Source organism: Augochlora pura, chromosome 1, assembly GCF_028453695.1.
Source record: "Augochlora pura isolate Apur16 chromosome 1, APUR_v2.2.1, whole genome shotgun sequence".
NCBI classification, from domain to species: domain Eukaryota; kingdom Metazoa; phylum Arthropoda; class Insecta; order Hymenoptera; family Halictidae; genus Augochlora; species Augochlora pura.
This window is the reverse complement of record NC_135772.1, coordinates 9,108,992-9,128,222: the sequence shown is the minus strand read 5'-3', so window position 1 is coordinate 9,128,222 and position 19,231 is coordinate 9,108,992. Positions and strand designations below refer to the sequence as shown.

General features: G+C 31.2%; 7 protein-coding genes across 10 annotated transcripts; 3 read left to right on the top strand and 4 right to left on the bottom strand.

Moving 5' to 3' along the window:
- The first annotated feature begins 141 nt into the window (after nucleotides 1-141).
- Nucleotides 142-1,774, top strand: Ppib (peptidylprolyl isomerase B (cyclophilin B)). Its single transcript, XM_078193426.1, has 4 exons — nucleotides 142-329; nucleotides 606-813; nucleotides 899-1,083; nucleotides 1,191-1,774. Exons 1-4 carry the CDS (start codon nucleotides 237-239, stop codon nucleotides 1,323-1,325), a joined length of 621 nt encoding a protein of 206 aa, XP_078049552.1. The 5' UTR covers nucleotides 142-236; the 3' UTR covers nucleotides 1,326-1,774.
- A 562-nt stretch (nucleotides 1,775-2,336) lies between these two features.
- Pgap1 (GPI inositol-deacylase) lies at nucleotides 2,337-6,814 on the top strand. 3 transcript variants are annotated; one of them, XM_078177925.1, is made up of 11 exons: nucleotides 2,337-2,369; nucleotides 2,713-2,759; nucleotides 3,018-3,171; nucleotides 3,264-3,374; nucleotides 3,489-3,592; nucleotides 3,681-4,124; nucleotides 4,188-4,438; nucleotides 4,518-4,913; nucleotides 4,992-5,378; nucleotides 5,460-5,834; nucleotides 5,934-6,814. In XM_078177925.1, the coding sequence occupies exons 2-11, from the start codon at nucleotides 2,727-2,729 to the stop codon at nucleotides 6,196-6,198; spliced, it is 2,520 nt and encodes an 839-aa protein (XP_078034051.1). In that variant the 5' UTR covers nucleotides 2,337-2,369; nucleotides 2,713-2,726; the 3' UTR covers nucleotides 6,199-6,814. The 3 variants fall into 3 exon arrangements, with proteins under 3 accessions (XP_078034051.1, XP_078034044.1, XP_078034060.1); XM_078177918.1 differs by having other exon boundaries at nucleotides 2,345-2,759; XM_078177934.1 differs by lacking the exons at nucleotides 2,337-2,369; nucleotides 2,713-2,759 and having other exon boundaries at nucleotides 3,071-3,170; nucleotides 3,339-3,374.
- Stub1 (STIP1 homology and U-box containing protein 1) lies at nucleotides 6,450-8,903 on the bottom strand. Of its 2 annotated transcripts, none has more exons than XM_078177958.1 (5): nucleotides 8,716-8,903; nucleotides 8,482-8,651; nucleotides 8,222-8,420; nucleotides 7,049-7,386; nucleotides 6,450-6,953 (listed from the first exon to the last, which is right to left on the bottom strand). In XM_078177958.1, exons 2-5 carry the CDS (start codon nucleotides 8,599-8,601, stop codon nucleotides 6,711-6,713), a joined length of 900 nt encoding a protein of 299 aa, XP_078034084.1. In that variant the 5' UTR covers nucleotides 8,602-8,651; nucleotides 8,716-8,903; the 3' UTR covers nucleotides 6,450-6,710. The 2 variants fall into 2 exon arrangements, with proteins under 2 accessions (XP_078034084.1, XP_078034074.1); XM_078177948.1 differs by having other exon boundaries at nucleotides 8,482-8,635.
- Nucleotides 8,904-9,789: 886 nt separating this feature from the next.
- LOC144478740 (uncharacterized) lies at nucleotides 9,790-12,436 on the bottom strand. The gene is made up of 4 exons (XM_078196940.1): nucleotides 11,836-12,436; nucleotides 11,331-11,639; nucleotides 11,060-11,262; nucleotides 9,790-10,987 (listed from the first exon to the last, which is right to left on the bottom strand). The coding sequence occupies exons 1-4, from the start codon at nucleotides 12,263-12,265 to the stop codon at nucleotides 10,814-10,816; spliced, it is 1,116 nt and encodes a 371-aa protein (XP_078053066.1). The 5' UTR covers nucleotides 12,266-12,436; the 3' UTR covers nucleotides 9,790-10,813.
- A 203-nt stretch (nucleotides 12,437-12,639) lies between these two features.
- LOC144478726 (4-galactosyl-N-acetylglucosaminide 3-alpha-L-fucosyltransferase FUT6) lies at nucleotides 12,640-14,783 on the bottom strand. Its single transcript, XM_078196915.1, has 3 exons — nucleotides 14,326-14,783; nucleotides 13,905-14,062; nucleotides 12,640-13,769 (listed from the first exon to the last, which is right to left on the bottom strand). Exons 1-3 carry the CDS (start codon nucleotides 14,530-14,532, stop codon nucleotides 12,836-12,838), a joined length of 1,299 nt encoding a protein of 432 aa, XP_078053041.1. The 5' UTR covers nucleotides 14,533-14,783; the 3' UTR covers nucleotides 12,640-12,835.
- An 814-nt stretch (nucleotides 14,784-15,597) lies between these two features.
- Nucleotides 15,598-17,302, top strand: LOC144478734 (ribosomal L1 domain-containing protein 1). Its single transcript, XM_078196929.1, has 3 exons — nucleotides 15,598-16,206; nucleotides 16,412-16,974; nucleotides 17,051-17,302. The coding sequence occupies exons 1-3, from the start codon at nucleotides 15,701-15,703 to the stop codon at nucleotides 17,200-17,202; spliced, it is 1,221 nt and encodes a 406-aa protein (XP_078053055.1). The 5' UTR covers nucleotides 15,598-15,700; the 3' UTR covers nucleotides 17,203-17,302.
- On the bottom strand, nucleotides 17,232-18,602 carry LOC144478747 (ankyrin repeat domain-containing protein 40). The gene is made up of 3 exons (XM_078196951.1): nucleotides 18,300-18,602; nucleotides 17,848-18,134; nucleotides 17,232-17,775 (listed from the first exon to the last, which is right to left on the bottom strand). Exons 1-3 carry the CDS (start codon nucleotides 18,470-18,472, stop codon nucleotides 17,429-17,431), a joined length of 807 nt encoding a protein of 268 aa, XP_078053077.1. The 5' UTR covers nucleotides 18,473-18,602; the 3' UTR covers nucleotides 17,232-17,428.
- Between the last annotated feature and the right edge of the window lie 629 nt (nucleotides 18,603-19,231).

Sequence of the window (19,231 nt, the reverse complement as noted above, 5' to 3'; positions counted from 1 at the left end):
TGTAATAATCAGAATATATATATGTAAATATGTACAGATTTTACGCTTATAAAAATTGTTTGTACGTTACTGCGCGAAGTGAATGTAATCTAACCAATCAACAGATCACACATTTCTAACGTGTACGCCTGCGCGAAGGATTCACTTTCCAACTGTGTTCCATTCTGACAGAGCGCAGTCGTCCGGTTGCCTTTGTCCGGTTGTTTCTTGTTAAATTAAAATCTTGTTAATAAACAATGAGATTACTTTTATTAGTGGGTCTCGCGGTATCAGTCTTCTGTTCGAGTAGCAATGCTGACGACAAAAAGGGTCCGAAAGTAACGGATAAGGTAAATAAATCACATAGCACAATATAATGGACGTAGCACAAAGAACTTCGATTTTCGTACAAAGTAGATAAAAAATAAAGTTCTCTGAATTAAACGAAATTTATTACTATAAAGCAATATATGTCTTAGATTTTGTATTAAAAAATAATATATCAAACTTACGTTCTTGTAACTTATAATATATTAATTACGAAAAATATGAGAAAGTAGAGTAAGAAGAACCTATGGAAAATAACTCTTACAATATGAAACAAATTAATCAATTTGTACACACAGGTTTGGTTCGACATTACCGTTGATGGGGAACCTATAGGGAGAGTTGAAATTGGTCTTTTTGGAAAGACTGTACCAAAAACAGTTAAGAATTTCATAGAATTGGCTAAAAAACCTCAAGGAGAAGGATATAAGGGAAGCAAATTCCACAGAGTTATTCGTGAATTTATGATTCAAGGAGGAGACTTTACAAGGGGAGATGGAACAGGAGGTATATTTTTATTTTATCATAAGGCCCAGACGGTACAATTTAATATCCATTTTTTATCACAATGTAATTAAATATTTCTTTTTAGGACACAGCATTTATGGAAATCGTTTTGAAGATGAAAACTTCAAATTGAAGCATTATGGTGCTGGTTGGTTGTCTATGGCAAATGCTGGAAAAGACACCAATGGATCTCAATTTTTCATTACCGTGAATCAAACTCCATGGCTTGATGGTAGACATGTTGTCTTTGGCAAAGTAATCAAAGGAATGGTATGTTATAGTGACCTTAAGAGATTTCCAAATATCTTCATATAAAATTGTATTTACTTATTTAAGATTATATTACTTTATATATTTATAAGCAAATGATTTTATAGGATGTGGTACGAAAAATTGAAAATGTGAGTACTGATACTCGAGATAAACCAACCAAGGATGTTGTAATTGCTGATAGTGGAGCAGAAGTCATTGCAGAGCCATTCAGTGTATCAAAAGAAGATGCTGTTGATTAAAACGTGTTATTCACACTTCGTTTTCAAAGGAAACATTAACTTTATATGGTTGCTCTAAACTGCATAGATATCTCTATCTGCTCTTATACAATGACTTGGTGATTTTGTATGTCTTCAAATTTGATTTAATGGGGAAACATATAATATTAGAAGTTGCTTCGAAAATTTGTAAAAAAATAACGTAATGGATACACACTAGGAGCACATTTGTTACAACGAAAATTAATTACTCATAGTAATTATGTAATAAAGTCTATTTTTTAAAAGTTTAATTTTAAGACAATTAAGATAAACTATGGATCTAGAAATGAAATTTTGTATAACAGATAAAATTGAAAAAATCAATACTACATAAAAGATACCTTATCTCCTTCATTGTTATCTTATTCCAACTTTTATAAAAATATATGTATATGTCGAAATGCGCAATAAATTTTATATATCTATAACCATGTTTGTTTAATTGACACGAATATACTTTGAATAGTAATTTGTAGCTTATAATTTTTCCCTTCTTTTTCGTTATAAAGAAGATCACAATATGTTATACTGTCACGTAAGTATTATTTGCGTACTATCATTGTAGGAACACTGCAAATGTAGTATGCCGCTGTAAACGTGAGGCGATCTTTTTTTTGTAACTAAAAGCATCCTTTCACTTGAAAGTTCATGATATTCTCACGAGCTTAGTCAAAACATTCTATTGTTATTTATATGAAAATGCTTGTTGCACATTATAACATTAATAGTTTATTTAAAAAAAAATTCATATCGATGGTTTTTTTCTAAAAAACTAATAGTTTATAGATAAAAGTATAAAATTGAAGTGTTTTTCAAGTATGTACTGAACATAAAATCAAATGAAAGATCTTTTAAAATCGAGTCGCATACAAGGATCCATCAATAATTTTTAATTATTAATATTATCTTTTATTATAATGGATTACTTCTTTAAATATACACATTTTTTATAGCGAAATCAACGGGATTGCGCAGAAGCGTACTCAATAAATGGATACGTATGTTCAGTCTACACGTGCATATGTATAGTAACAGTAACCAATTCTGTCTTCACAATGTCGTAATCTTATAACTTAACCATAACAATTCTTGCCCGTTACTTTTCTTCGATTGAAGTTTCATCATTTTTTATATTAGACCACAACATGAATGATATATAACAAAAACCTTCCATTTATACTTCTAGTTTGTTTATTTGTCGCACCAATTAATGAATCTTTTTTTGTTATTTAATTTTGATCTTTCAAAATAATAAAAATGATACTGTTTAGATCTGTATTAGTTTATTGCTTGAGCTTTTCACTTTTAATGTTGCTTCTTTTATTTTATATTCTTGGTGCTGCTCGTTATGTTACGGATTTTGAAGAAAATACTTGTGATATGACATATATGTTTGAATATCCACAATATGTGGTACGTAAACAAAAATATGAAATTTTTATGTAATTAAAACACAATGAATGAACCTTAGTATAATTTATTTTTATCCTCCCTCTCGCTGAGTAATCTACATTATATTTGGGACTATAGAAATTATTATTTATAATAAAATTCTATGGAATTTATCATTAGAATAATTAACATTATCTAAGAGATGTATCTATTTTAAAAATTATAATTTTATTACTTTCATGATTATTTTTATGTAATATGAAATTTTATTATTGTTAGAGAATCTCTTTGGATAATGAAATAGAAGAACTATATCCTAGATATGGATTGTACGCATATGGAGAGGGTTTTGTTACAGAAAAGCATAGAAGAATGTATTTCTCAGGAATACCTGTTCTTTTTATACCAGGAAATGCTGGATCTCATGAACAAGGTTTCTACAATTGTTTCGCATAATTTATATTGCTTATGGAACTACTTTTGATTTCTATTGTTTATAACAAAAGCATGCTTTTTTTCCCTTAGTAAGATCTCTTGCATCTGTGAGTTTAAGGAAGAGCTTAAAAGAGCGAACTCCATTTCACTTTGACTATTTTACAGTTTCATTGGGCAAGGATTATTCTGCTTTATATGGAGGTATTGAATATAAATACATATGAAACTCTTCCTACAAATAATTTTTTAATACTTGTTAATGTTTATATGAAATTAGCATATTTAGTTTACTTATTAATGGATTATTAATTCAAGGTGTATTAATGGAGGAAACTTTTTATGTTTCTCACTGTATACAAAAAATTTTAAGTTTATACAAGATCAATGTAGAAAATGTTATACTCATAGGGCATTCAATGGCAAGTACCACAATTACATATAGTATAATATACTATTATGTTATACTATATTATTTATATATATAATGAAAAAATCCTATCATTTTAGGGAGGTGTTATTGCTAAAGGTTCTGTTTTATTAACTCCTAACACAAATACCAGTGTGGCAAATATTATTATAACTTTAGCTACGCCTCATATGCCTACATTGATACTGGACAGAACTTTTGCCAATTATTATTATAATTTAGAAAACCGTTTAAATGACATTAAAGATGCAGGGATAAACATTATATCAATAGGAGGTGGATCAAGAGATACACTTGTGACTACAACACAACTCTTAGATCCTACTGCAGATATTAATGTTCTTTCAACCAGTATTCCAGATGTGTGGAAATCTACAGATCACTTGAGCATTCTTTGGTGTAAACAATTAGTTCTTGCTATTGTACGCTCATTATTCGACTCTGTTGATATTTCTCATAGGCCTCCCAGAATTTCTTCCAATTCTGAAGAAAGAATGCAAGCTTTAAAGTACCATTTTCATCATGTAAGAAGTTCTTTGAATTCTTTATCATTTTCATGTAATGTTTCTAATAGAATTAATTCGTAGCGTATTTATGGGAAAAGATTATATCACTCAAAAGAGACAATACAATTTGAACCTGGTGGCGAATGGATAGAAGATATTCGAAGGCAGTATACATGGAGCAGCAAAAATTCATCTAAAAGAATACCTATTTACCTTATGATTAGACTAATTGGACAACCAGATGAATTAACTATTGACACCATAAACTTGGAATCTAAAGACTGGTTATTTGCTTGCACAGCATCCAGTATACAAGGACAGTCAAGAGTTTGGTAATTACATTGTCTATTTACAAATAAAATAATATTTGAATAAATCGCAAAAACATTGATATTTTATGTTATCTTTTAGTACTTGGGGTTGGAATTTGTCAAACAGAACATTACTTCTACCAGATCGTCTACATCGTCAAAGAAAAATTGTTGACTTAAATCTTCAAGAAGTAAACTATCCTGGTGCAACACATATTGTAGTACGAATTACTCCAAACGATTTAGATGAACATGTTTTAGTAAATGTTGATTTACATTCTTATGAAGCAAGATATGTATCTATGAAGAGAAATATGCAAATTAAAAAGTCAGATGTTGGACATGTAAGATATTATACTATTATTGATAACAGTATAAACGTCATAACAGTTGAACTAGAATCTGAATGTAAAGATGTAACACATAATGTTGAAGCGATTGTCGAATTATGCGAGGCAGAAATTGGTGTTTCACAAATTCAATTTTTCACACCAATGTAAGAACAAATAATTGTTAAAAATTCTTGTGTAATTTCTAACGAGCAAGTAAATAGTACAAATTTTTATATTTCTAGAGATAACGGGCCGAAAACGATGAAAATTCAAACGAACTATAAACAATTTAACGTTTCCCCCTATTTAAGATTAACTTTAAATCCAGCATGTTCTTATAAATTCAATATTCAGGAAGGTGGTATTATAGATAGAATTTCTATTATTATCAGGGAGCGCTGGTATTTACTATATACAACAATTGTTAGCTTACTCTTATTACTTCTCTCAATGAGAATTAATCAAAATCGTGAACAACTTCCAACTATAGTAGTCACAATATTTCTTTCATACTATCATGGTTTAATCTATGAGTGTTTGATTGCTATGGCAATACTTTCTGCATTTACCATCGGACTGTGCTGTTCAATTATATTTTTGGGTTCAGTAGCACATGGCATTGCTGTGAGGTAAAAGAATTTAATTATTTCCTTACGATGTGCATATAGTATTACTTCTTTGTATCAAAGTGAATTTACAAATTCTTTTAGATTTTTAGCACGTGCTATTACATTTTCAACAACGTGGTCAGATTGGCTACTTGGTGGATTAAATCAATTGCCCTTTATTACAACAATTCTTGTTGTATCCATAATTCCTACAACTTGCGGGGCTTTAGCCATGATAATATCGGTATTTCTTTATTTTTTAAATCTAACGAAAATGTATGAAGATTATTTAGAAGAACTTTTAATGGCTTCACTGCAACATTTTAATTGGATGAAACGATTTAAAAGTGCGAAAAATCCTGAAGAACATGAAGATACTAGACAAAAAATACTGAATCATCTTATTCTTTTCTTACTATGCTGTTTTGCTGCTATTCCAGCCATACCATCCGTTTTAGTGTGGGCAAAAAATTTCAGGTTTGTTTTTAGATACTCTTAAATTATATGTTTCTTTCGTACTATATGCTAATATTTATGAAAAATATATTTATTTTTATCACTATACATTTATTTCAGTTATGACATTAGATTGACCACCGAAGATCCTTTATTACACCAAAGCTGGCTGATCTTGACAGTATGCAGCACATTAGGCTGGTTACAAATTCCTCCTAAGTATCAAGCAATTCGATCACAAGTATTAGCCAGGATATTATATTTTATAGGGTGGATTATACTTTTAATGGGAGCAGCATCCCGTCCACAATTTTATCAATATTATATACCACCCATAGTCGCTGGAATCGCTAGTCTCATTACATTGAATTTTATTACATCTTAAAAAATAATTCATTAATATAAATAAATTATTAAACGTGTTTAATAAAATACAGTTTTTTTATTTTTCCGACGTTAAAAATGTAAAATACTAAAAAAATAAAACTGTATGAAATAATTTCATTAATGCGAGTAGTTGAGATTGTGTTTACTTACCATATATTGTTTCTAAAAAGTAATTGTATGAAAAAAATGAAAATTATTTTGTGTTTCACAAAATAAATTACTTTATTTAACATTTATGGGAAAAAGAAATACACAATTATAACATACATCATTTATATTCGTATATGATCAGATCTATACCTTCTAAAATTTCAGTTATGAACAGTGTGCTGTTTTCTTTATAGGTAATACACAAACACTTTAGACATCTTTTAAAGTAATAAATTTTGTTTCTACATAATACGTTTATAATTTTTTTAAAATAATTTTTAGTATTAATGACTTGGATATATTCAATTAAAATAAAAAAGAATGCCTCATAAAAATACGGCAGTAACCTAACTATACATTTCAATAATATAATGCCCACTCGTTTTCTTGTAGGAACGTGTCTACTACTTCTTTCATTGCTAAGTTTGGGATCAACTGATCTTGAGTTAGACGAACTCTAGTAACTGGATCAAAATGACCCACCCTTTGTAAATGCTCTTCTACGTCTTTTCTCTCATATGTAATTCCACTTGGTGTAATTACTGGTTCTTGCAAAATTTCGAAACTAATTCTTCCACATAAATAGTCAGGTACTTCCCTCTTCTACTCAATATGTTCATAAAACCACAAAGAGATCATTGTTATCTTTGTTTGCCCATAAATAAATGGTGTAAAAAAGGAGAAAAATATCAACTCACCTTTCTTTGTTCATCCACTTTGTCAAATAAGTCATTAAGACGTGACATACACGTGTCTCTCTTTTCTTCTATTTCTTCTTTTTTTCTTGTAAATGTAGTAGATGCAGCTTCATTATCAGTTTTGCCATTTGTATTTTTTGTTGCTTCTTGTTCTTTCAATGCAGCGATGCTTCGTTCAGCATCTTCTACTATTAATTGATGTAAATATGAGTGTAACTCAGTATCTTGTGCTATCCTTTGCTCCTCCCTTAATTGAAAACGACGTTTCCTGGCTTGCCTCAGAATACTAGTCATCTCATCCCCATAGTTCAATTTTTGTTCTTTCGCCAAATCAACAGCTAAACAATTATTATTCAAAGAACATGAGAACACAGTACATAACTAGAATGACTTTATATGATACGCACCAGATAAGAAGGGTACTGATATAGCATTAATGAATAACTATACACCAATATTCTTATTAAAATTAAACTGTGTATACTCAACTTATTTGATTCATATCTGCTCACATTAATAATGTAATAAATATCAATGTATTTTATCAAGTAAAAATTATGTTCTACTTAAAACTATTCTATTTTTGGAACTATTAATTGCACTGACTATTAACTGACAATTTTGCATGACAAACCTGCCCAAACATAATGAAGTATAATATTAATAAATTATTAGAAATATATTTAAAGTGTACATTATGTTACTTCAGCACATGTGGTTAACTCCTCACTGTACCAGTTACTTCAACCAAGTCCAGGTATTTTCAGTTAAACATTAAACGGGTGAAAATTTTGCAAAGTGATGCATAAGAATGTTCACAACAGCAATCAAAATGATCGAAAAGATGCTCGTAGGTATTTACTTTATATGATCCAAATTTGATACTAAGTCTCATTCGTCATATTCACGTTTGATGTTATCTTAATTCTATGAATTAGACTTATAATGTACATGCTTTGCCTCAATTTGGTTCCAAAAGTCAGATGTATAATTCTAAAGTTGTTATCATGTGTCCAACTTGTCAGAATACAGCCAGGAGTTAAGAAAAATGAGCACATTAATATGAAAAAGAAAGAAGAAAGAAGTTACAACTAATACAGTTGTTACCATATGGTATCCGTTGTTTAAGAATTAAAAGCATAAAATCTGCTATTGAAGGATACATGTAAATACCTCTCCGCAAATGTTTAACAGCTTCATCGAAAAGTTCCAATTGCACCAGTGCGAGACCCAGGAAAAAATGACCTTTTACTAAACATGGATCGATGTCTAGAGCTCGTCTACAATCTTGGCAAGATGATTCCCATCGCTTAAGTCTTAAGTGGCATAGAGCTCGATTTGTGAAATACAGTGCTTGAGATGGATTTTTAATCTGCATAAACCAAATGCAACGTCGTAATTTGTTTGCATACTATATTCAACAGGACACTCACGATTGCTTTAGTGTAGCAGCACGCCGCATCCTCATACTTGTGGAGACCGAAAAGACGATTTCCTTGTTCTTTTAACTCTTTGTCAGAAAGGTTTGCGGTTGTGTACATTTTACTCATCATGACAGCAGTTTTCTATCATATGTTGATCAGTTTCCTACGAACGAATTGTTCTTGGTATTTATGTAAAGTAGTTATGTTCTGCTCAAAAATGGCATCAAGAAATTGATGTATCACCTTAAATAAATACGTGCTCTTCCATTTTCCTATATAGAATTTGTTACTCTTTGATCACAGTACGACAATACAGATATGTACTATATACGGACTACAGTATTCTTATCAAGATCTAAAACTACTCTCAGATTATAGATTCTGACACCAGAGAGCAGTGATGTTATATTTTTCAAGCTTGACACGTTGGACTGTACAGTCATGCCTGATCATAGTACGTGAGGAGCTGGGCTTTCTCATTATAGGATTCTCATTATCTTAGCAGTGAATCGTCAGCCAATCAGAAAAGAGCAGTTTCTGTACTTGCTCTCATATTACTGAGCGGTTTGTCCCCGCATGTGCTTGCTACGATGTTCCGTAAGCTACCTGCCACGTCCCCACCATTTTACTGCGCATCCGGCTTCGCGAAAGTACTGTAGAAAGAGAACGAGATATGATGAAGAGAAACAAAACGATACTCTCATCAGATTCTATGTGTAGCTGTGCACATAGATAGGAAACGTAGCTTGTTTCACTTTGCCGTGCTTGCCTCACTCCATCCGCGCATTTGATCGGTTCACACGCCATCTGAGGTATGCGTCGTGAAATTCTATTTTATTAATTCTGTTCAATTTACTTTGAGATAAATATGTTCCCTGGAAATGCTTTAACAAATTCACAGAACCTGGGTAAGGTTATTTGCATTTATTTGCGTGAATCCAATAATTATAAGTTGTCACTAACACTGCTGAACGTGCGGTTAAAGTTATGGAATAATATAATGAAATATTATCAAAAAATGAGGAGACAATACAATATATGCTATAAATTGTATCGAAACATAGAAAACAATTTCCTAATGTAACAAAACATAGTTTAATAAAAGATATATAGATTAATAGGTTAATTTGCTAGAGTCTGGATAACGCCGCCGATCCCTGGGACTGACAGTGGACTTTTCGTTTGGACGACATCGGTATGTGAAATAGGTATTGTCAAGGATTAAAAAATTAATGTTATACTTTTAATGGAGTTTATTAAAACATTTGAAACAAAAGTGTGGTCTTTTTGATAAAAATACGTATCTAAATTTCTTCGTTATTTGTGAATCTATCAAAAAATTCTTGAACAAGTTACATTGTTTTATGGAACACGTACAACGTTAAAAAAAAACTTCTTTTCAAAATCACGAATTCTTTTTTAACACAATCATATATATTTTTCCAAATTTACTAAAAAATGGTGCAAAAATGTATCATGGCAACAGATTATAAAGGCAAAAGATGAATTATAAAAATTAAAAATGTATCGAATTCGATGCGACACGTTTTCCCGTTGTCCGGTCAATGTCAGCTTTTGCACAGGTTATTTTTTCATCTAATGACATAATTCATAACATAGCAATTAAAATTAACCTGTGAGCAATTATGAGCAATTTTTTGAGTTACGTTTCATTAAAATCAGTTAATATGGTGAGCTTGCTTTACACGGATATTTAAGCTATGGTTAATTTGATATACAGTAATGGAACCTACTCCTGCACACCTCATGTTGCATCTTGATCTGTTAGCGAGGGTCGATATAAAATTTTTCAATACTTTGATTGGTTGACGATTCACTGCTGAGATTGAATCTATTGTAGATTGGATACGCAGTAAAATGGTGGGGATGTGCGCGCCAGCTTATGGAGTAGAAAAAGCGAGCAGAAGTAGGTTCCATTGCTGTATGTATGTATATGTATGCGGTTAAATGCTAATTCAACCATTATCGTGGATATCAGTAAGGTTGAAGGGATAATCAGCTCCTGTGTGAACAAGCCATTATTTTGTATAAAAATTATCATTTACATGTTCGTCTATATTCTATATTTTTAATTAAAGTAAATATTCTCTATTTTAATGCAGAGATGTCAAGTTTAGTATATTTATCCGTTTAATACCCCGCTTTTATATACTTGAAAATAATTTGTACATTACATATTACAATTAAGGTATATGTATAATTACATTATTTTGTAAAAAATAATTTTGAATTGTTTGTTAATCACTTTTATGAGAACTATAAAGCTTGTCGTTTATATTAGTTCTGCAGTATTAAATTCTGAATTATTTTCAACTCAATACTATTCTGCTTCATCAACTTTTGATATAGTATATATGGCTATAGGTTTCTTTAAGATAGGATGTTCTGTATAATTTACAGTGACACCCATTTTGTGCTCAAAAAATTCCAACATCTTCCTAGCAACTAATTTGTTATTTGCATGTACTTCTGAATGGTCCAAATAATCTGTTAGCTGTAGGAATGATAAAATATAATAGTAGTATATATCTAATACACACATATATAGTTAATAACATTTAATTACCTTCATCCATTGACATTCAGAAATTTCTTTATCACATTTTTTAATATCAAAATTATTGGGAATTAAGTAAAAAATGATATATATGTCAGAACAGTTGAATGCGAAGTTGTGAGCATGTCTAAAACCAATTAAACATTTCAAAGTTGTTTCAATACCAGTTTCTTCAAGAACTTCTCTTTTTACAGCAGTTTCTAAATCTTCATCTAGCGTAACAGACCAAATTATTAATTATCAGATTTGATATTTGACAATGGAATTTGGCTACTCATACCTGGATCTACATATCCACCCGGTAATTTCCAAAATGGTCTTTTATATGTGTATTTTTCTTTGACAACTAAAATTTCTTTAGTAGTCTCGTTAAACACAAATGCTCCAACACCTAAATTTGTGTGAGCATAATGTGGAACATTACATTCTTCGTTTGGAACTAACCATCGATATAATGTAACATACTCTTCCCGTGCATGATGGAATTTAAATTTTTCTTTCACCAATATTGGTATCCATTCAGAATGTGGTAAATATACTCGAAACCAAATTGTACGCTTTTTATCCTTTATCCATCCTTGTAGAGAAGCTGTCATAAAGTTATAGTTAGAATAAGAATGTTAGCCTAATATATTTATAAGCATTTAAGAAATTTAAAGAATGAGAAACTATTTGTAACTTGCAGAAATTAACAGATTATTATGAAAATAATGAAGAGTAAAAGTTTCGTCAAGTGTAAAATATTTTCTAATTTTATATTATTAATCATCACAAAGATTGCATACTTGTCAAACGTCGTGCAAATATTTCTGGTTCACAATATTCTTCATTTGAATTAACAGTTATACCGTTATAACGATCAGTATGTCCTTTAAAACACTTTAAAGCCATGGCTGGAGCCGGATTAAAACAATGTGTTGCATACTGCAGTGACGAAGGAATAACGATCCGGAATTTTGATAAAAATTGTCGTTGTTTAAATAGTGTGGCAACGTAACGCGATTTTATAGATATAGAACCGTGCATTGGAACATCTACCGATGTAGATATTAAACGACGCACTTTTACAGAAACTTTCCGATAAATACCTTTGCTATAATCACTTTCATGACCTTGTCTCGCAAGAGGAGAAAAATATTGTTTAAATCGTTTATGTAATACGTATTGAACATGTTTTATTGTACTAAGTCGTGCTTTGTGCACATAACGGAACATTCTAACCTAACAATGTCATTATTAAAATGTTAACAATATTATAACAGTATTATACTAGTCTTAATATGTTTCTAACATAATTATACAAAAATTATTTTATATTACACAATGTATAATGTGCGAATTTTTTACATATAGCACCTAACGTTAACGTGTTGCATCACACAAGATGCAAAGCTTAACTTTATAGTCTCAAATAAATAATAGTCTTATCAATACATTATGCAATGTATTAAATAATTAAAAATTTCTTAACCGCTGTTGTGCAACGTTGCGATTAGCTTATAGTAATATTAAAAATTTGCACACTGGTTTCTATATTTTTACCAGCAATAATCATTTATTAGAACAAAATTCCTGAGATATCAAAAAATGTTCTATTCATTGCAAATTACTAATCACGGGCTAAGATAAAATATTTGATAAATGATATTTATCGAAATATTCGTGACAGAAGATAATGGTCAGATGAACGAAATTTTAAGATATTATTATAAAAATAAATAATTATTAAATAGTATGAAATTCGTTATTTATGATATTATAATATAACTAATAATATTAAAAGTATCAAGGTACACAGTTCCGTTTCTTGTTCCAGAAGGATTGCATATTATCGTAAACCTTAATAGTAGGAGAATTATAATGTAGAGCCTCGCAAACACGACAGTAATGTCGCGATACACTTCCAAAATAACCGTGCTCGTTGATTACTTTGTAATATTTACGCCATAGATGGTATTCGAGGTACTGGTCGTCGTGACGATCAAGATACCGAATATAATTAACTAAAGTCGCTGGATTAGCGAAATCTGAGACATGGAGAAACGAATGAGGTGGTAATAAGCGTTGGCAATCTTTTTTCGATGTTCCCATTATTATCGGGATTGCTAATTTTTTATAAGCATTCCAGAATACCTTCTCCGTTACATACTCTTCACAGTTAGAATTCTCGAAAGCTAAATAAAATTTGTAAACATTCAGAGCGTGACAGTCACTGTCAAAATGGCCCGGGCATGCAGTCACATTGCCTTTTAAGCATTTTCCATATATATCTAGATCGTCGTGAAGAATTGTTTTAAGCTCGCTCACATAGCTCCATCTGTTATTGGTTCCACCACAGTTGCTGCCCATCACAGCAACTAGTTTTTTTTTAGTGTTTTTTAGAAGGTCTTTTGTAAAATTTTCTTTTTCAAAATTTATGTGTGATCTGGGTATTACTCGCCCATATGGTACTGGAATATCGCTGTCCATTCGATAAGTCATTGACCAATTGAACAAACCATTATAATCAGATATTTGCTGGTTTCCATAGAGGAAAGTGTGCAACGGTGATTCGTCGGTTAAGAAAATCCATCTTTGTTCACGCCGTTGTCTAGATGGCAAATCTGACACGGCTTTTGTCAAGTGTAAATGAAATATTACTGCATCCGCGATAGCTATATCTTTCGACCGGTATGACAACACGCACTCAGTTACTGAGCAATTTTCCCATGGTGAATATCTGAAAATAATCTTTTCGTAATTATCGTTTATCACATTTATTTGAAGCAGAGCTGAATGTATATCGGTATTACTAAATCTATTGTACTATATTTATTTATTATCTCTATTAGCATAACAGCGCTATTTTATTAACTTTTTGTTTGTAAAGCGTTTGATATGCCTGCGTTCCAAGAATCTCCCATGCATCCAAATTAAAATAAAAAATGGTTTCTTTTTGGTATTAATCCTCGGCGGTGGTAAACTTCCCTCAGAAGACAAAAGCCACCTTCCAAGCGAAGTCATATTACCAATCTGATACGACAGAAAACACGAATTAATTATTTCGCAAGCAGAAAAGCTGAACTAGTGATTTATTCTTCATAAAAAAAACGATAAGCAGTTGGTCACAGTTTCGATAGTTCTTTAGCTCTTTGATGATGGCAATTCCTTCCGTCAAATCATAGCGAAGATTGGTTAAGGGTCGATGAAAAAAAATGTTTAAACGAGGAACTTCGAAAATTCGATGAAAATAAATTTTCAAAACAATAAATGTGATCACAGAAACACGAACATACCTGTTCGTCGCTGAAGTTTCGTTCTCTTGGTAATATTTTCGTAATGTCCAGTATCTTTTTCCGGTTTTCTTCTGATTGCTTCGTGACGAATTGTTTTGAAATTCTTTCGCGAAAATAATTCGGGAATGTGAAAAAGGTCGCGCAAAATATCGACCAACCGATACACAAATATAACAACACTCGAATGTATCGCGGTGTTCTGACCATTGTGCTTTCTAGTATCTCGAGGAAGGCTCGCAGCAAGTACTATGCGAAGCATATCCGCGGAACTCTGGTTCTTGTTCTTACAAATTGCTTCGCGATAACTATGCTAATGCAAGAACAAAGAGTTACACGATGGTAACAAAATAGAATAATTTAGGTTATTGTTTATAAAACGACAACAATGAAAGAAAATAGTGAAAGAACGTAGAAATTTTGGAAATGAACAAAGAAAGAAATAATTCCGACCAACTGTCGACAAGGCTACCTTTGACGTGCGTTGCAACTGATCGTTGATCCCGATTGTCTTGGTTAACCAAGTGTGACGGTCCTAGGTGTAGTAAGCTGCGAATGTTATCGCAGCACTATGAAAATATTACATTACCCTTAAGCATTCAATATCGCAAATACATATTGACTTTTTTATCAAATAAAATTGCTATCGAAGTTGCCCGCAATGAATCTTCCGTGTGAAATGTGCCGTTTTATTTAACATTAACTTACGTTCTATAACTCCTGCGCGTTAAGACTTTTAAAAATTATAGTAATCTATAGTTGATATACACATTTCAAATTATCATGGTTTGTTGTTTTTTTTTATTTTATTTAATTTTCATTTTATTATATTCAATTGTTTTGTAGTTGTAATATTTGAATAATAGTTATTATGTACCTCATTTTCATCATGTATAAAACTACTAAAATTATTCATTCAATAGTAATAGTTAACATATGTTTTAACTTATAATAATTTCATTTAATTAAATACATACTTTAATTTAATTGTAATTCGAAATATATAGGTATATATTCTTGCATTCAAGAATTACAATCGAATGGTTAGAATCGATAATTGAATGATGAAAAATGGTTACCAGTTTAATATCATTTAATATGATTAATATCGTTTAATAATTTTACTGAAAAGTTGTTATCACAAAAATACATGATTTAAATTGATGCACCGTCATTAAAGACTCTTTTTTATTTATTATTGTTATACGTAGTGAATAATAAAGGAACCCTTTTTGTCCGCTGTGTGGTTAGCGCTAGTGTTGCACTCTGTCCCAGGCAACCATACGTATGTAAGTAACGATCACTCTTTCCGTTTCCGCTTTCGGAAAAGGTACACGGTGAAGCGAACACGTGCATAGGAAACTGTAAAGGGCATCGTATGAATATGGAAAGTAAAAAAGATAAACTAAGTTCGAGAATCAAAAAATTGAGTACAATAAAAATGAAGCAAAAAAATGTGAGGGTTACGGGAAGGAAACGTCGCGGGAGAAAACTGGGAAAGACTGATATTGCGAAAACTGAGAACAACCTAGACAACAATGGAAATTTGGAGTCAATGAGTGAAGAAAACGTTAAAAAACTGGCGAAGGTTGGTTTAAAACGAAAACAGAATAGTAGAAATAAACTTCCGCTAGAAGATATTATCGCGCAGTATGCGAATTTAAACATGCGAAGAAAAATAGACAGTAGTGAACAATGTACAGATACTTTAAACTTGACTGACTTATCACAAGAACACATACTTCAATGTATCAGTGCTATTTTTCATTTGACTGAAGAGCAGCTGAAAAAGAAAAATGCCTTATTTGATGGAGAATGTGAACCGCTGTTTTTGCAAGTAACATGTATAAGAGTACCAAAAACACCAAGAAGGCATCTGAGAATGTAAGTATAAAGCTACGATTATAATTACTTTACAAGTAACTTTTTATACTGTAAGCAATTCACAAATGATTATATCTTTTTAATTACCAATGGATCCTTATGAGAAATTGTGATAACATTTTATCAAGAATGATACAAGTGTGTGTTATTATGTATATTTTAATTGTGATAACAGATAGTTCTCAGCCCATAATTTATTTTTCAGATTATTACCACATTCGATAGTTAGATCAGATGATGAGGTAGTACTCTTTGTAGGTGATTTAAAAAAAGGCAAAAGACAAGACAATAATATAACAGTGGACCATTATGAAGAATTATTACGTAAACATGGTTGCACAAACATAAGAGTAATATCATTCAATCAAGTGAAAACTGAATATGATCAATATGAATTAAAGAGGAAACTTATAGGCAGCTATGATCATTTTCTAGTAGATGGAAGAATTATTGGACATCTGTCCCACTTATTGGGCAAAGCGTTCTGCAAAAAACGAAAATTGCCAACATATGTTAGGCTTCATAGTAAAGATTTGAAGCATGAAATAGAACATGCTTTGAAAAAGACGACTATACAGTTACACTCATATGGTGATACTCATATTGTTCCGATTGGGCATACTTCTATGAAAGAAAAGGAAATTTTAGAAAATGTGCTTGCATTATGTACTCATTTGTCTAAATATTATCCAGGAGGTTGGAGTAATATACGCTCTATTCGTCTCAAAGCGGCTAAAAGTCTTGCCCTTCCTATTTATACTACACTGAGTAAGTTTCATGGCTTCTCTGCATCCAAATTTTCAATAAAGTTTTCATTGGATTTTATTTTAACTTTACTTTACAGGAAACAAAAATTCTGTTAAAGTACCAGTGGTACAACCTAAGAGGCCAAAAGCATACCATGATGTGACTGGTAAATTAAGTACTGTTGATAATGTTAATGTAACTGTTACTCCAGAGGGAGAGGTCATCTTAAAAAATGAAGACGAAGATTAAAAACAAGTAATGTCAATCAGAAACAGTAATAATTTTTGTATTATTTTATTAAACCTAGTAAATAAAGTTAAAAAATTATTTTTATGCTCCTATCCTACTATATATATACTTGAAATATTTAATTAATGCATTCTAGGGGTTCCATTCTTATTTATACATATTGTGTTCCTATTAAATGTTATGTTTGTAGACTTAAAATATTTAAGAAAGTGCAGAAATTATACAATTAATATAAAATAGTTTGGTCTTTCTTAGAAATACTTTGGTATCCATTTGCTGGCACTGAAGGAATGTTATTTGGAGCACTATTTGTATTTTGCATATACTTGTGCGTATTCACACTGTTAGTAACGACTTCAATTTCTTGAAAATTTTGAAGCCGTTGAATATCTTTATCTCTTCTTAATTTCGTATTGGGCAGTTTTCTTAACTTCACAATCTGATTACAATCAATATCTAATTCTTGACAACATACTTCAACTAATGTCCAATATGTTAGGTCATTCTGAGGTAATTCAATTTCTATAAAGTCTGGATCAAGAGCATCAGCGACACGAATTTTTAACACTAATTCTAAAATGTAGAATGTATTATTATAATATTAATAAAGTATCTAAAAAAGAACAGCGACAAATTGTGTCTCACCATCTGTGTATACACCATTGCTCCCTACTTTATGTATTCCTGAGTCTATGTTTCGTTGTACAAGATCATTTCTCGAATACTTTAATATAGCATTATGCATTGTTGCATCATTTATTGTCAATTGAGCGTCAACAGGTGTATCCAAAAGTTTCAAAATTTGTGGGCTGCTGCACACAAATCTTGGAGTTTCTCCAAAGTCAGATTTAATATTTTTATCTGCTCCGTTCTTCAAAAGCAGAGCAACTATATCTGCATAACCATTTTTACATGCCCAATGTAAAGCAGTCCTTGAAAGAAAATTAGAAGTAGTAGGATTATTTGGGTGTTCAATATCTAAAGTTGCCTTCATTCAGTAAAGGTAGAAATATTGTGTTCAACTTAGTAAATATGTTTCATAATTTACAACAGTTACAATAATATGGATATAGCGTTAAAAGTAAATAGACAAATACCATCCATTACGAAAATGTCGTGCATTAACATCAGCTCCTAGATTAAGCAATTCTTTAACAACACCTATATCACCAACATTAACTGCCTCTCTTAAACGTTCTCCTAATATTTTCTTACTGTCCATGTTATCATAAGTAGATAATAAATCTCCAAGCTTTACATTTTTGTCCATCACAAGCTTATTTGATACATTTTTTAACGATCACAAGTAACATCTTAAGAGTAAATTCGATTGTCAATCTGTGAAATTTTGTTCAATTTGTATTGACACGTATACCATTGAACAAAATGTGTATGAGTTGTCCGCTCTATATATAATATGTACTGTATGTATCTATTTTCAGGCTGCAGTTTGATCTGTTGGCGATGGGTGACATAGATATTTTCTTTACTGCGATTGGCTGTTGATTCACTGCGGAATGGATGCACAGTAAAATGATGATTATGTGAACGCCAGTTTAGGGAGTAAGAAAAACGCGCAGAAGTAGATCCCATTATTGTATTTTTCAACAGATATCAAAAATTACAGAGCGTCCTCCATCCAAAAATATTGTATGTAATATTCCCCTCTATTTTATAAGAATAAGCGTAGATATTACTTACAGTAATAGGTCCTACTCTTGTACACCTCCAGGCCGCAGCTTGATCCGTTAGTAAGGTTCGGTACAGAAATTTTTGTTGCACCGATTGGCTCACGATTCATTGCTGAGACAGGATCCATTAAAATGGTGGAGATGTGTGCATCAACTTAAGAGTAAGAAAAGTGAAACTAGGGATTCTCCTAGTTTCCTAGAGTGGCATCAACCAATCCCATTTGTCAGATCTTTTCTGCATCTTTCAGAACAGACACCAAACATATTCTCTATCTTTGTTGTCCGCAGTTAATTCTGAGCTCTGGTTTAGAGCATATTATGTACATATATATGTATAA

Coding starts and splice junctions, on each gene's coding strand:
- Ppib (XM_078193426.1), top strand. CDS start 237: ATGAGATTACTTTTATTAGTGGGTCTCGCGGTATCAGTCTTCTGTTCG. Junction 330..605: donor GTCCGAAAGTAACGGATAAG/GTAAATAAATCA, acceptor TTGTACACACAG/GTTTGGTTCGACATTACCGT. Junction 1,084..1,190: donor GCAAAGTAATCAAAGGAATG/GTATGTTATAGT, acceptor ATGATTTTATAG/GATGTGGTACGAAAAATTGA.
- Pgap1 (XM_078177918.1), top strand. CDS start 2,604: ATGATACTGTTTAGATCTGTATTAGTTTATTGCTTGAGCTTTTCACTT. Junction 3,593..3,680: donor TACTCATAGGGCATTCAATG/GCAAGTACCACA, acceptor CTATCATTTTAG/GGAGGTGTTATTGCTAAAGG. Junction 5,835..5,933: donor GTGTGGGCAAAAAATTTCAG/GTTTGTTTTTAG, acceptor CATTTATTTCAG/TTATGACATTAGATTGACCA.
- Stub1 (XM_078177958.1), bottom strand. CDS start 8,601: ATGATGAGTAAAATGTACACAACCGCAAACCTTTCTGACAAAGAGTTA. Junction 8,421..8,481: donor GCTGCTACACTAAAGCAATC/GTGAGTGTCCTG, acceptor TGGTTTATGCAG/ATTAAAAATCCATCTCAAGC. Junction 7,387..8,221: donor TGTTAAACATTTGCGGAGAG/GTATTTACATGT, acceptor ATAATTGTTTAG/CTGTTGATTTGGCGAAAGAA.
- LOC144478740 (XM_078196940.1), bottom strand. CDS start 12,265: ATGTTCCGTTATGTGCACAAAGCACGACTTAGTACAATAAAACATGTT. Junction 11,640..11,835: donor ATTTGCACGACGTTTGACAA/GTATGCAATCTT, acceptor ACTTTATGACAG/CTTCTCTACAAGGATGGATA. Junction 10,988..11,059: donor CTGAATGTCAATGGATGAAG/GTAATTAAATGT, acceptor TCATTCCTACAG/CTAACAGATTATTTGGACCA.
- LOC144478726 (XM_078196915.1), bottom strand. CDS start 14,532: ATGGTCAGAACACCGCGATACATTCGAGTGTTGTTATATTTGTGTATC. Junction 14,063..14,325: donor GAAACTTCAGCGACGAACAG/GTATGTTCGTGT, acceptor CTGTCGTATCAG/ATTGGTAATATGACTTCGCT. Junction 13,770..13,904: donor AAACGCTTTACAAACAAAAA/GTTAATAAAATA, acceptor GATTATTTTCAG/ATATTCACCATGGGAAAATT.
- LOC144478734 (XM_078196929.1), top strand. CDS start 15,701: ATGAATATGGAAAGTAAAAAAGATAAACTAAGTTCGAGAATCAAAAAA. Junction 16,207..16,411: donor CCAAGAAGGCATCTGAGAAT/GTAAGTATAAAG, acceptor TTTATTTTTCAG/ATTATTACCACATTCGATAG. Junction 16,975..17,050: donor TCCTATTTATACTACACTGA/GTAAGTTTCATG, acceptor TTTACTTTACAG/GAAACAAAAATTCTGTTAAA.
- LOC144478747 (XM_078196951.1), bottom strand. CDS start 18,472: ATGGACAAAAATGTAAAGCTTGGAGATTTATTATCTACTTATGATAAC. Junction 18,135..18,299: donor CGACATTTTCGTAATGGATG/GTATTTGTCTAT, acceptor TTTTCTTTCAAG/GACTGCTTTACATTGGGCAT. Junction 17,776..17,847: donor CAATGGTGTATACACAGATG/GTGAGACACAAT, acceptor TCTACATTTTAG/AATTAGTGTTAAAAATTCGT.